This window comes from Sinohyriopsis cumingii, chromosome 17 (genome assembly GCF_028554795.1).
Source record: "Sinohyriopsis cumingii isolate HCF-2022 chromosome 17, ASM2855479v2, whole genome shotgun sequence".
Classification (NCBI taxonomy): domain Eukaryota; kingdom Metazoa; phylum Mollusca; class Bivalvia; order Unionida; family Unionidae; genus Sinohyriopsis; species Sinohyriopsis cumingii.
This window is the reverse complement of record NC_142977.1, coordinates 78,929,117-78,945,060: the sequence shown is the minus strand read 5'-3', so window position 1 is coordinate 78,945,060 and position 15,944 is coordinate 78,929,117. Positions and strand designations below refer to the sequence as shown.

The 15,944-nt window shown below is 35.4% G+C and overlaps 1 protein-coding gene across 6 annotated transcripts in view; it reads right to left on the bottom strand.

The window, feature by feature from the left end:
- LOC149779293 (uncharacterized) overlaps positions 1-15,944 on the bottom strand; it is a 129,730-nt gene that overhangs the window by 100,212 nt on the left and 13,574 nt on the right. For all 6 annotated transcript variants that reach the window (XM_089939902.1, XM_089939904.1, XM_089939903.1 and 3 more), the window contains one exon: positions 13,450-13,557. In XM_089939902.1, coding sequence (XP_089796028.1) covers positions 13,450-13,557 — 108 coding nt within the window. The remainder of the gene's footprint in view (positions 1-13,449; positions 13,558-15,944) is intronic.

The window sequence follows — 15,944 nt, the reverse complement described above, 5'->3', positions numbered from 1 at the left end:
ATACTTTGCTCATTGACTATTGAAAGGTGGCTAATCTTCTTTATGCAAATGATGTTTGAACATTACAACATGGAGACCAAAAATACAATGAAAATGTGTGTGGGGTTCTCCCAGGGCTGATCCGGTGTTCTGGATGATTCTGTTTCACCTTAATGGGAGGACAGAATATTTGTCATTCGGTTGGGTAGTTTTCTCGCAGAAAAGTAGTAACTTTATAAATGACCATATAACATGATCAGACATAAATAATATGCCCTTGATTTAATCTTTTGTACCTATAATCACTAAGGGTCTATAGAGTGCAGATTATTCTCACAGATGCTTGATGTCAGATGGTGTCTGCATGCATTTTACTGGATTGTACCCTGTATGTAATAAAGTCACTATTCTATTCATTTTTTAATGCCAAGCTCCAGTGATTGCTCTGAACACAGATGGTAAACAACCTTTAAAAAGCGATGGAGTCCTGGTTTTTTAAATATGGTTCATAAAGTGTTCAATAACACTCTTCTCTTCTGGCGTTAACTGTAGCGTCAAGTACGTCATTTGTCCATGCCTAAGGTGAATGAGATCTTCGTCTTTTAGTAAGATACAAGCATTCTGCAGATGAGTTCATTATGTGGTCACTTAAAGTTTTCTATTGTTGTTAATTTATTGCCATTGCAGTTATTAAAAATGACACACAGAGCTAAATGTGCTATGGTCAGCCCCTACCTCTCGATATATGTTTCCTGTTGCACTGGTTTTAAAATTAGTGTAAGTAGTTGGTTTTTTTAAAATAAATTTAAAATTATATACATGACAATGATTAGTATGTGCATCAAATACTGGGCTAAAATCGGTTCATTTAGATACAACACAGTTTTGGAATATTTTTTTTTACATTTATAAAAAAATATTTTATCCTGTTTGGGTAAAGAAGTGCAAGGGTCAGCAACCAAAAAGACAGAGGGTCAGACAACTGGACACACATATTTTTGAGGGGCCACAGAGATCTCACTGTTCACCATAGTGTGTACTGCATCTGTTTATTGAGGTAATCTAATCGATTTATGTCATGCATGAATGAGACCTGCAGCTTTTTTGCATCTATAAATACATCTTTTGGTATCTGATTTAATTAGCACATATATATTCCATATTTACTCGAGTTCCTATAAAACTACTGCAACCATTATTGCAACTACCCCTAGCGATGTGTTAACATCTTCATAATCATAAACTTTAAAAGGGGCCCCAAGTGGCCGAGTGGTCCAAAGTGCTCTCCGTTACGGATCACTGCCATCTCACCTCTGTCTGCGTGGGTTCGAGTCTAGGATTCGGCCAATGTGGGTATGTGAGAAAGCTTGCCAGGAGCTTCTCGTGGGTTGGTGGTTCTTCTCGGGGTTTTCCCAGCTTCTTCCTCCACCATTAATACTGGCCGCCATGCATAGCCTATCATGTGCTGAAAAATGGCGTTAAACCCCATAACAACAACAACAACAACATAGACTTTAACATTTTATGGTAAATATATTCTTTTCAAATAAATGCATGTAGTTTTTTTAAACAAGAACTATACATTAAAAGTAAAATACCTATACAATAGTGTAGGTAATTTCCTTCTTAGGACAAAAAAATGTGTTTCCTTCGGCCAGTCATCTATGTTTTTTTATTGCTGAACCTATTACTATTTTTTGTCCCAGGGTAAAGAAAATAAAATTGGGTTGTGCATCTAATTGAGACAGTTTAGGCCAGTACTTGAAGTGTTTGGCACATTATACATACTGATCATTTAAACATTTTTTGAAAAAAAAATAATTTAAAAGAAAAAGAAAAACCTACATACGTACCCCCATTTAAAAACCAGTGCAATAGGAAATTATTTTTTTGCCCCATACCCAGTTGAATTTTGACCTTGAAAATTGTCACTCCTTCAGAGACCTTGTTATGAGAGACCAACTGTCTTGAGAGACCACTTTTTTATCAACAGGACCAATGGTCTCTCAAAACAGGTTCTCCTGTATCTGCAAACTGTACAATCTTAGAGAGCAGGCCATTCTTCCAAATGAAGTGGTCATAATATCAACCAATGAATATTAGTCCATTTTTAATCTAGTCAATCTTAGAGAGCAGGCCATTCTTCCAAATGAAGTGGTCATAATATCAACCACTGAGTATTAGTCCATTTTTAATCTAGTCAATCTTAGAGAGCAGGCCATTCTTCCAAATGAAGTGGTCATAATATCAACCACTGAATATTAGTCCATTTTTAATCTAGAGTCAATCTTAGAGAGCAGGCCATTCTTCCAAATGAAGTGGTCATAATATCAACCACTGAATATTAGTCCATTTTTAATCTAGAGTCAATCTTAGAGAGCAGGCCATTCTTCCAAATGAAGTGGCCATAATATCAACCACTGAGTATTAGTCTATTTTTAATCTAAAGTCAATCTTAGAGAGCAGGCCATTCTTCCAAATGAAGTGGTCATAATATCAACCACTGAGTATTAGTCTATTTTTAATCTAAAGTCAATCTTAGAGAGCAGGCCATTCTGCCAAATGAAGTGGCCATAATATCAACCACTGAGTATTAGTCTATTTTTAATCTAGAGTCAATCTTAGCGAGCAGGCCATTCTTCCAAATGAAGTGGTCATAATATCAACTACTGAATATTAATCCATTTTTAATCTAGAGTCAATCTTAGAGAGCAGGCCATTCTTCCAAATGAAGTGGTCATAATATCAACTACTGAATATTAATCCATTTTTAATCTAGAGTCAATCTTAGAGAGCAGGCCATTCTTCCAAATGAAGTGGTCATAATATCAACCACTGAGTATTAGTCCATTTTTAATCTAGAGTCAATCTTAGCGAGCAGGCCATTCTTCCAAATTAAGTGGTCATAATATCAACCACTGAATATTAGTCCATTTTTAATCTAGAGTCAATCTTAGAGAGCAGGCCATTCTTCCAAATGAAGTGGTCATAATATCAACCACTGAGTATTAGTCTGTTTTTAATCTAGAGTCAATCTTAGAGAGCAGGCCATTCTTCCAAATGAAGTGGTCATAATATCAACCACTGAGTATTAGTCCATTTTTAATCTAGTCAATCTTAGAGAGCAGGCCATTCTTCCAAATGAAGTGGTCATAATATCAACCACTGAATATTAGTCCATTTTTAATCTAGTCAATCTTAGAGAGCAGGCCATTCTTCCAAATGAAGTGGTCATAATATCAACCACTGAGTATTAGTCCATTTTTAATCTAGAGTCAATCTTAGAGAGCAGGCCATTCTTCCAAATGAAGTGGTCATAATATCAACCACTGAGTATTAGTCCATTTTTAATCTAGAGTCAATCTTAGCGAGCAGGCCATTCTTCCAAATGAAGTGGTCATAATATCAACCACTGAGTATTAGTCCATTTTTAATCTAGTCAATCTTAGAGAGCAGGCCATTCTTCCAAATGAAGTGGTCATAATATCAACCACTGAATATTAGTCCATTTTTAATATAGTCAATCTTAGAGAGCAGGCCATTCTTCCAAATGAAGTGGTCATAATATCAACCACTGAATATTAGTCCATTTTTAATCTAGAGTCAATCTTAGAGAGCAGGCCATTCTTCCAAATGAAGTGGTCATATCAACCACTGAGTATTAGTCTATTTTTAATCTAAAGTCAATCTTAGAGAGCAGGCCATTCTTCCAAATGAAGTGGCCATAATATCAACCACTGAGTATTAGTCTATTTTTAATCTAGAGTCAATATTAGAGAGCAGGCCATTCTTCCAAATGAAGTGGTCATAATATCAACCATTGAATATTAGTCCATTTTTAATCTAGAGTCAATCTTAGCGAGCAGGCCATTCTTCCAAATGAAGTGGTCATAATATCAACTACTGAATATTAATCCATTTTTAATCTAGAGTCAATCTTAGAGAGCAGGCCATTCTTCCAAATGAAGTGGTCATAATATCAACCACTGAGTATTAGTCTATTTTTAATCTAGAGTCAATCTTAGCGAGCAGGCCATTCTTCCAAATGAAGTGGTCATAATATCAACCACTGAATATTAATCCATTTTTAATCTAGAGTCAATCTTAGAGAGCAGGCCATTCTTCCAAATGAAGTGGTCATAATATCAACTACTGAATATTAATCCATTTTTAATCTAGAGTCAATCTTAGAGAGCAGGCCATTCTTCCAAATGAAGTGGTCATAATATCAACCACTGAGTATTAGTCTATTTTTAATCTAGAGTCAATCTTAGAGAGCAGGCCATTCTTCCAAATGAAGTGGCCGTAATATCAACCACTGAGTATTAGTCTATTTTTAATCTAAAGTCAATCTTAGAGAGCAGACCATTCTTCCAAATGAAGTGGTCATAATATCAACCACTGAGTATTAGTCTATTTTTAATCTAAAGTCAATCTTAGAGAGCAGGCCATTCTGCCAAATGAAGTGGCCATAATATCAACCACTGAGTATTAGTCTGTTTTTAATCTAGAGTCAATCTTAGAGAGCAGGCCATTCTTCCAAATGAAGTGGTCATAATATCAACCATTGAATATTAGTCCATTTTTAATCTAGAGTCAATCTTAGAGAGCAGGCCATTCTTCCAAATGAAGTGGTCATAATATCAACTACTGAATATTAATCCATTTTTAATCTAGAGTCAATCTTAGAGAGTAGGCCATTCTTCCAAATGAAGTGGTCATAATATCAACCACTGAGTATTAGTCTATTTTTAATCTAGAGTCAATCTTAGCGAGCAGGCCATTCTTCCAAATGAAGTGGTCATAATATCAACTACTGAATATTAATCCATTTTTAATCTAGAGTCAATCTTAGCGAGCAGGCCATTCTTCCAAATGAAGTGGTCATAATATCAACTACTGAATATTAATCCATTTTTAATCTAGAGTCAATCTTAGAGAGCAGGCCATTCTTCTAAATGAAGTGGTCATAATATCAACCACTGAGTATTAGTCTATTTTTAATCTAGAGTCAATCTTAGCGAGCAGGCCATTCTTCCAAATGAAGTGGTCATAATATCAACCACTGAATATTAGTCCATTTTTAATCTAGAGTCAATCTTAGAGAGCATGCCATTCTTCCAAATGAAGTGGTCATAATATCAACCACTGAGTATTAGTCTACTTTTAATCTAGAGTCAATCTTAGAGAGCAGGCCATTCTTCCAAATGAAGTGGTCATAATATCAACCACTGAGTATTAGTCTGTTTTTAATCTAGAGTCAATCTTAGAGAGCAGGCCATTCTTCCAAATGAAGTGGTCATAATATCAACCACTGAGTATTAATCCATTTTTAATCTAGAGTCAATCTTAGAGAGCAGGCCATTCTTCCAAATGAAGTGGTCATAATATCAACCACTGAGTATTAGTCTATTTTTAATCTAGAGTCAATCTTAGAGAGCAGGCCATTCTTCCAAATGAAGTGGCCGTAATATCAACCACTGAGTATTAGTCTATTTTTAATCTAAAGTCAATCTTAGAGAGCAGACCATTCTTCCAAATGAAGTGGTCATAATATCAACCACTGAGTATTAGTCTATTTTTAATCTAAAGTCAATCTTAGAGAGCAGGCCATTCTGCCAAATGAAGTGGCCATAATATCAACCACTGAGTATTAGTCTGTTTTTAATCTAGAGTCAATCTTAGAGAGCAGGCCATTCTTCCAAATGAAGTGGTCATAATATCAACCATTGAATATTAGTCCATTTTTAATCTAGAGTCAATCTTAGAGAGCAGGCCATTCTTCCAAATGAAGTGGTCATAATATCAACTACTGAATATTAATCCATTTTTAATCTAGAGTCAATCTTAGAGAGTAGGCCATTCTTCCAAATGAAGTGGTCATAATATCAACCACTGAGTATTAGTCTATTTTTAATCTAGAGTCAATCTTAGCGAGCAGGCCATTCTTCCAAATGAAGTGGTCATAATATCAACTACTGAATATTAATCCATTTTTAATCTAGAGTCAATCTTAGCGAGCAGGCCATTCTTCCAAATGAAGTGGTCATAATATCAACTACTGAATATTAATCCATTTTTAATCTAGAGTCAATCTTAGAGAGCAGGCCATTCTTCTAAATGAAGTGGTCATAATATCAACCACTGAGTATTAGTCTATTTTTAATCTAGAGTCAATCTTAGCGAGCAGGCCATTCTTCCAAATGAAGTGGTCATAATATCAACCACTGAATATTAGTCCATTTTTAATCTAGAGTCAATCTTAGAGAGCATGCCATTCTTCCAAATGAAGTGGTCATAATATCAACCACTGAGTATTAGTCTACTTTTAATCTAGAGTCAATCTTAGAGAGCAGGCCATTCTTCCAAATGAAGTGGTCATAATATCAACCACTGAGTATTAGTCTGTTTTTAATCTAGAGTCAATCTTAGAGAGCAGGCCATTCTTCCAAATGAAGTGGTCATAATATCAACCACTGAGTATTAGTCCATTTTTAATCTAGAGTCAATCTTAGAGAGCAGGCCATTCTTCCAAATGAAGTGGTCATAATATCAACCACTGAGTATTAGTCCATTTTTAATCTAGAGTCAATCTTAGCGAGCAGGCCATTCTTCCAAATGAAGTGGTCATAATATCAACCACTGAATATTAGTCCATTTTTAATCTAATCAATCTTAGAGAGCAGGCCATTCTTCCAAATGAAGTGGTCATAATATCAACCACTGAATATTAGTCCATTTTTAATCTAGTCAATCTTAGAGAGCAGGCCATTCTTCCAAATGAAGTGGTCATAATATCAACCACTGAATATTAGTCCATTTTTAATCTAGAGTCAATCTTAGAGAGCAGGCCATTCTTCCAAATGAAGTGGTCATAATATCAACTACTGAATATTAATCCATTTTTAATCTAGAGTCAATCTTAGAGAGCAGGCCATTCTTCCAAATGAAGTGGTCATAATATCAACCACTGAATATTAGTCCATTTTTAATCTAGTCAATCTTAGAGAGCAGGCCATTCTTCCAAATGAAGTGGTCATAATATCAACCACTGAGTATTAGTCCATTTTTAATCTAGAGTCAATCTTAGAGAGCAGGCCATTCTTCCAAATGAAGTGGTCATAATATCAACCACTGAGTATTAGTCCATTTTTAATCTAGAGTCAATCTTAGCGAGCAGGCCATTCTTCCAAATGAAGTGGTCATAATATCAACCACTGAGTATTAGTCCATTTTTAATCTAGTCAATCTTAGAGAGCAGGCCATTCTTCCAAATGAAGTGGTCATAATATCAACCACTGAATATTAGTCCATTTTTAATCTAGAGTCAATCTTAGAGAGCAGGCCATTCTTCCAAATGAAGTGGTCATATCAACCACTGAGTATTAGTCTATTTTTAATCTAAAGTCAATCTTAGAGAGCAGGCCATTCTTCCAAATGAAGTGGCCATAATATCAACCACTGAGTATTAGTCTATTTTTAATCTAGAGTCAATCTTAGAGAGCAGGCCATTCTTCCAAATGAAGTGGTCATAATATCAACCATTGAATATTAGTCCATTTTTAATCTAGAGTCAATCTTAGCGAGCAGGCCATTCTTCCAAATGAAGTGGTCATAATATCAACTACTGAATATTAATCCATTTTTAATCTAGAGTCAATCTTAGAGAGCAGGCCATTCTTCCAAATGAAGTGGTCATAATATCAACCACTGAGTATTAGTCTATTTTTAATCTAGAGTCAATCTTAGCGAGCAGGCCATTCTTCCAAATGAAGTGGTCATAATATCAACTACTGAATATTAATCCATTTTTAATCTAGAGTCAATCTTAGAGAGCAGGCCATTCTTCCAAATGAAGTGGTCATAATATCAACTACTGAATATTAATCCATTTTTAATCTAGAGTCAATCTTAGAGAGCAGGCCATTCTTCCAAATGAAGTGGTCATAATATCAACCACTGAGTATTAGTCTATTTTTAATCTAGAGTCAATCTTAGAGAGCAGGCCATTCTTCCAAATGAAGTGGCCGTAATATCAACCACTGAGTATTAGTCTATTTTTAATCTAAAGTCAATCTTAGAGAGCAGACCATTCTTCCAAATGAAGTGGTCATAATATCAACCACTGAGTATTAGTCTATTTTTAATCTAAAGTCAATCTTAGAGAGCAGGCCATTCTGCCAAATGAAGTGGCCATAATATCAACCACTGAGTATTAGTCTGTTTTTAATCTAGAGTCAATCTTAGAGAGCAGGCCATTCTTCCAAATGAAGTGGTCATAATATCAACCATTGAATATTAGTCCATTTTTAATCTAGAGTCAATCTTAGAGAGCAGGCCATTCTTCCAAATGAAGTGGTCATAATATCAACTACTGAATATTAATCCATTTTTAATCTAGAGTCAATCTTAGAGAGTAGGCCATTCTTCCAAATGAAGTGGTCATAATATCAACCACTGAGTATTAGTCTATTTTTAATCTAGAGTCAATCTTAGCGAGCAGGCCATTCTTCCAAATGAAGTGGTCATAATATCAACTACTGAATATTAATCCATTTTTAATCTAGAGTCAATCTTAGCGAGCAGGCCATTCTTCCAAATGAAGTGGTCATAATATCAACTACTGAATATTAATCCATTTTTAATCTAGAGTCAATCTTAGAGAGCAGGCCATTCTTCTAAATGAAGTGGTCATAATATCAACCACTGAGTATTAGTCTATTTTTAATCTAGAGTCAATCTTAGCGAGCAGGCCATTCTTCCAAATGAAGTGGTCATAATATCAACCACTGAATATTAGTCCATTTTTAATCTAATCAATCTTAGAGAGCAGGCCATTCTTCCAAATGAAGTGGTCATAATATCAACCACTGAATATTAGTCCATTTTTAATCTAGTCAATCTTAGAGAGCAGGCCATTCTTCCAAATGAAGTGGTCATAATATCAACCACTGAATATTAGTCCATTTTTAATCTAGAGTCAATCTTAGAGAGCAGGCCATTCTTCCAAATGAAGTGGTCATAATATCAACTACTGAATATTAATCCATTTTTAATCTAGAGTCAATCTTAGAGAGCAGGCCATTCTTCCAAATGAAGTGGTCATAATATCAACCACTGAGTATTAGTCTATTTTTAATCTAGAGTCAATCTTAGCGAGCAGGCCATTCTTCCAAATGAAGTGGTCATAATATCAACCACTGAATATTAGTCCATTTTTAATCTAGAGTCAATCTTAGAGAGCATGCCATTCTTCCAAATGAAGTGGTCATAATATCAACCACTGAGTATTAGTCTACTTTTAATCTAGAGTCAATCTTAGAGAGCAGGCCATTCTTCCAAATGAAGTGGTCATAATATCAACCACTGAGTATTAGTCTGTTTTTAATCTAGAGTCAATCTTAGAGAGCAGGCCATTCTTCCAAATGAAGTGGTCATAATATCAACCTCTGAGCATTAGTCTATTTTTAATCTAGAGTCAATCTTAGAGAGCAGGCCATTCTTCCAAATGAAGTGGTCATAATATCAACCACTGAGTATTAGTCTGTTTTTAATCTAGAGTCAATCTTAGAGAGCAGGCCATTCTTCCAAATGAAGTGGTCATAATATCAACCACTGAGCATTAGTCTATTTTTAATCTAGAGTCAAACTGCAACATTGTTTGATACTATATTTACATTACATGCACAGCTATAAATATGATTTGCAGTACATCCCAATGCTGTAAGTGATTATATTATGATAAATCACTTAAAACCAAATGTTACAGTCTAATTTCTATATATTAGTGAGCTCTTTGAAAATACTAAATGCTTTTTACAATGCATTTCAGTCACACAATATCTTGTACTTTTAAAACTAATTATACTAGATACAATTTCAAACAAGTAACAGAATCTTCTTGATATAAAATGACAATGCAAAAAGAGTACAAGTGAATATTTTACATGTTGTATTCAACATGGTAGATATCAAACTTCAATTTAACACAAATGTACAGTGCAAACTCAAAAACATGTTCCCACATTTCACAATCCTGAAGGTTTTAAAGTATGTACTCCAAATTTCACATAATTTTTACATCAATGGAGTATGATAATTCTCAGTTTTTAATTTGAGAGTTAAAATGTTTTTTCCATGTTCCACTACATGCAGTTTGTACAGTTTTGATTAAATTTATGAGTGAAATAGAGAGAGAGACAGACAGACAGAGAGACAGAGAGAGAGAGGGGGGATATCACCTATGAGTTTTTTAGTGTGAAGATAAAGTATGTTGTCTGCTCCTAAACTGATCAGCTTCATTTGTAAAGGAAGCTTGCAATTATTTTTTGTCCATTATGTACAATCATTACAACCCTTTGGGGCTCAGGCATGTGTAATAGGCCTGATGCACACTAATGTTTGTCACTAATGTCAATTATGTACAATCATTACAATCCTTGAGGGCTCAGGCATGTGTAATAGGCCTGATGCACACTGATGTTTGTCACTATTGTCAATTATGTACAATCATTACAATCCTTGAGGGCTCAGGCATGTGTAACAGGTCCGATGCACACTAATGTTTGTCTTTTTTTTCTTCATTATGTACAGTCATTACAACCCCTGTGGACTCCAGAATGTCATCTTTTGTTCATTATGTGCAACTATGACAACCAGTGTGGGCTCAGGCATGTGTCATAGTCACTGAAAATGGCCATGGCAACCAATGTGGGCTCAGGCATGTTGTAATAGGCCTGATGCATACTAATGTTTGTCATTTTTGTTCATTATGTACATCCATTAAAACTGATGTGGGCTCTAGAATGCCATCTTATGTACAGCCATGACAACACCTGTGGGGTCGGCCATGTTGCAATAGGTGTGATGCACACTAATGTTGGTCATTTTTGTCCATCCATTACAACCCCTGCAGGCTCAAGAATGTCACCTTTTGTCCATTATGTACAGCCATGGCAACCCTTTTGGGCTGGGACATGTGTAAGAGGCCTGATGCATGCTAATGTATGTCATAAGAGGTGACTAATAATATGGGGGTGGGGGAGACTGTGCTGACTCAATGGTTAGGCCAGTTTAAGGTCATGTAGCGGAAAGTGGCAGAATCAAGACAAACCAGAGCAAAATCTTTCGGAAATCTTGGTCCATTTGAAACTGTTGTCAAAAATGATATTTTCCAGAATAGTTATTAATAAAGATGGACTAGAGAGGATTATTCTGACTTCGATAGGAATGTTAAAAATTTTGTTGGGGCAGTTAGAGAAAGTGATCCTGAGTGGCTAAGCAAAATGAGGGTGGGTGTGTTCCCAGGTTGAACACAGTGTTTTAAGAAATTCCCCTTGTGAAATTAGACAGTCTATGTTTCTGAGGCAAGCCAAAATTTAGCTTCAGGAAATAAAAGCATTTCTCATTAGACTGTCCAAGAAACCCGTGTCAGAAAGTTGAGGACATGAAAGTGAGAGATTCAGCTGCATAGTAAGGGTGAGTCTCAATAAAGCATAAAGTTTGTCTCAATTGCATACAATATGTTCATTGTTGTAAGTTTGTAATTCTTGTTGAATTTATTCATTTTAAATTCATATATCAATTTTTTTGTTGAGTTCAGAAGTAAGTGTTTGCATGCATTTTATCTTGAATATTACACGACTTATAGATTATATGAATTTGTTTGAATTACCCCATTCAGCTGCAACAGAAATCATGTAGTATAGGAATTCCATGCACTACTCTGATATGCCTTAAGAAAATTAATTTATTTGTCTTGAAGGTTATAGGAATCATGGATCATAAAGATGTCATACATTTCTTCTGATAAAAATTGTGAGGAGTAAATTATCAGTCTAAAATGATTTGAATCAATTATGCTAAGAATTAATTTTGCTATGCCTGGAAATGTATGTCAATGAATCGCTAATTAACAAAGTAATGCAGTTAGGACAAGTAGTGGAGTCCATAATTCATTTGTGTAATTAAGTTTGTGAATTCTTTTCAATGGAGAATTGATGGTGTTAGCATAGGAACATGTGTTGACTGATAGTTCAGCTAGTAATGTATAGCCAAACAGGGTGTAATGGTTGTCTAAGAGGTCGAATTATGTCATATTCTGGTAGGAAGTGAGTAGCTGCTAACAAGATATTACTTTATGGTAATAGGGTTGTGAGTTTGTATTAGGTGGCAAGCTGACCATACCTTAGTTCTGTTGAATGATGATAGACAATAAAAAGAGTGGGGATATTGTTTGATCCCAGGAGAAGAAAAATGACACATATTTAGGCTGGGTGTTATATTTTTATTTGAAGGAAAAAATAGCTCCATACCTGTACTGCACAGTGGAAAATAGCAGTCTTCAACTAAGATGGTTGAAAACTACAACAGGCAAGAAGGGGGGAGAGAGAGAGAGAGAGAGAGAAATTTGGCAATGCTGACCTATTATCAGCAGTCATTTTGAAAAAACTAGAAGGAGCCAAGTGATGCTGACATGCCAACAATTTTTTAGTTTGATCATTCACTCGACTACATGATGAAATTTATTTTAGCTGTGTAACAGAATGGATAATTTAATTCTGCATACATTTTTTAACTCTATTCCATTGAAAAAGTGAGTCATTCAAATGTCAATTTCAATTTCACTTTGTTTATGTTATTGATTAAATTGCTAAATTTTGCATACAGGGAATTGTGTGGTTATATTCAATATCTCTGCTCAGATCTCTGTTATTCCATCCATTAATTTCATATTTTATTTTATTGTTTACTCAATTCTGGCAGTAACATTGTAGTTAATCATCTCCTAGATAGCAAAAACCATAAGGAGTGGAGATCACATCACACATCATCCCACTTCGTGACTATGGTATCAGATGTATTTTCCAAAATTGTAGACAACCGCCTCTAGTTTGTCACTCTGAATGCTGGTCAAATAGAAACACTTCTGAAGATCCCCACAACGCATCATCTATGTGACCATTTTTATTGTACCTACATGTAATTCTATACTCCACTGACAACAAACCCACCCACCCTTCCTTTTTAAACAAACCACAATCTACAGGCATTGTCTGATGCAAGTCACAATTCATGGTGTACATTTTCATTTCTATTAACACTACATCATCTGCTGACTAGAGATCATTGATCCTACTGCCTTATTTGTCAGCAGTCCATAACAACTCCAAAATTTGAGCAAGACGTGACAGGTCTCACTGATTATCATACAGATGCTCAAATGCAGAACATTACAGTAAAATCAAGCACTTTAGCGACATACATGTATGAGACAGACTAATAAATTGACAGACCACAGGAATGATTCAGAAAATCATTGGGCCTATTCTGTGTATGCTTTGAAACACACCCCATATCAAAATTTAATTGAAAATACAACAAAACTGTACCAATGAATTCATCAGCTCTGCAGAAATGTACACTTATTTACCTCCATGAAAAGAAAATGCAATTTCACATTCTACTTACTCGTACAGGAAATCCATCCTCACTCGCAGTGGAACTTATTTTCTCTGCATACTGTGGATATCGTGTCGCTAACATATCCATAAATGCTTCCTTACTCCTTTCTGTTTCCTGAAATGGAGAGATGAATTATAGGTACACATTATCAACATCTGGCACTGACAACAAATCAATTTATGCCTTTTTGATGCTTGATTTCCAATTAAACTGGAAATATGTAAGCTAGCAAGAAATCAAGTCTGCACATTATTCATATAAGCATTAAGGTCTGAAATATTTTAATGTTAAAATGCAGCTGCTCTAGACTGAACTTTATGAAAAATGTGACACTGCTCTTTCTGATAACTATGGCACAGGAGAGGGGTTGGGTTGCACAGTCTCTAGACTGAACTTTATGAAAAATGTGACACTGCTCTTTCTGATAACTATGGCACAGGAGAGGGGTTGGGTTGCACAGTCTCTAGACTGAACTTTATGAAAAATGTGACACTGCTCTTTCTGATAACTATGGCACAGGAGACGGGTTGGGTTGCACAGTCTCTAGACTGAACTTTATGAAAAATGTGACACTGCTCTTTCTGACAACTATGGCACAGGAGAGGGGTTGGGTTGCACAGTCTCTAAACTGAACTTTATGAAAAATGTGACACTGCTCTTTCTGATAACTATGGCACAGGAGAGGGGTTGGGTTGCACAGTCTCTAGACTGAACTTTATGAAAACCGTGACACTGCTCTTTCTGACAACTAGACACAGGGTTCTCTGGGACTTTGTGAAGTTAAGCTAAAATCATGCCAAATTTTGTTAATGTTACTTTATTTGCACATCTCCAATGTCCGCAAGGTTAAATCTATAAGTATCTCAACTGTAGCATAAAAGTGAAAAATACATTGTGATGTTTGGTGTCAAATAAATCTCAATTATTATGATCTTCTTTCATAACCGCATCTTCTCACCATTGTCAATATTACAGTTAACATTATTAACACCAAAAACTATGATGTCAATAAAGTCAGTGCCGCTGTTAGTTGGTATAAAAATGGTTGAGGATGGGCTGCATTTATTGTTCTGTTGATGATGATGATGATTATAATGATGGTGAGGAGGACAAAGAGGATAACAATGATGACAATGATAATAAGGAGTTTGAGAAGGGGTCTGGGTGATGACTGTGGTAATGGTGGTGATATAAATAATAATTACGAAAATAATAATAGACAAAAAAAAAAAAAAAAAACCACCATGCAAAGAATGAGGGACAAACAGAAAATAAAGATTCTCTTAAGCCAGTGCGTTTCAAACTTAACTTGTTTAACTCACTACGCCACATATATGTTGCTGACTACCTTATTAAGGGTGAAACAATACACCTCTGCCACATATCAATATGATTCACAGCCTACAATACCATACATTATCATTACACAGATCAACTTGTTTTTTTTGTTTTTCATGTTTAGAAACTCTGTCATAGGGTAGTGTTTGTATTTCTGAGATGCAAATTAAACAGATACACAGGTCTATCTCCTGTTCACATGCCATTCTCATTCTTGACAAGATTTTTAAAAAAACAACTTCCAATCAGATCTGTTAAGTGTCAGTGGTGTTGATTCAACCTATTATGCCATTACAGGCTGCTCCATTTAATCAGGTGCAGGACTCATCTTGGTCACCACACCCTGTTTCATAGCGCATGAATTGTTATAAAGCGTTCTATTACTAATTTCAAGTCTACACAAAAATTCTGAAGGTATTAGTGTTATCTTTAAAACAGAAGAAATACTGCAAATTCCTTGTGCAAGGAAAATTTTATAGAGAACATGTTTGAATATGGAAGTGGTGATGACAACCATACAAATCCTTCAGGTTTTACTTCTGCAGATGCAGAACAACTGTTGTGGACACAGATGTTTGTTTCTGTGAGTGAAAAGGAAACTAAATAACACTCACTCCCCTTCCACAAAATGGCAAGGTGACTATAACTCCCATGCAGAGTCTGTGCTCATTTTGTTTATCCTGTCTGAATATTCAGTCACTGCTGACATGTCATCCTAACGGGAGACATTCCAAACTTGTTCCCCATATATGATTTAAGTATTTTTCAAATCATTTAATAGCCATTTTCGCATGAAGAGTCTCTGTTGCTCTGTATCTGTTTTGGATCAAATTTGGATGTAATACTTGTCACACAGTGAATAAGCTGTAGTTTGTTCTGTTTTGTGGTTATTGTTTTACTCTGGTTTTGAACAAACATTAACAACCAATCAGACTTGAATGTAACATATTTCTTTGTGACACAACGGCTGTGTAGCCCAAATATTTAATACAACTAGAAAAAATGTTAAGCAACGGTGAAACATGACAGTGAAGCACTTACATCATATATGGTGAACAAATTTGGAAAGTCTTCTTTCCATTGATATATGTTATCTGTGTCTGAGCATGCTGCTGGGATAAAGTAATCAGAATAGAATTGGCTGGGGGGGGTTGGTTTAAACC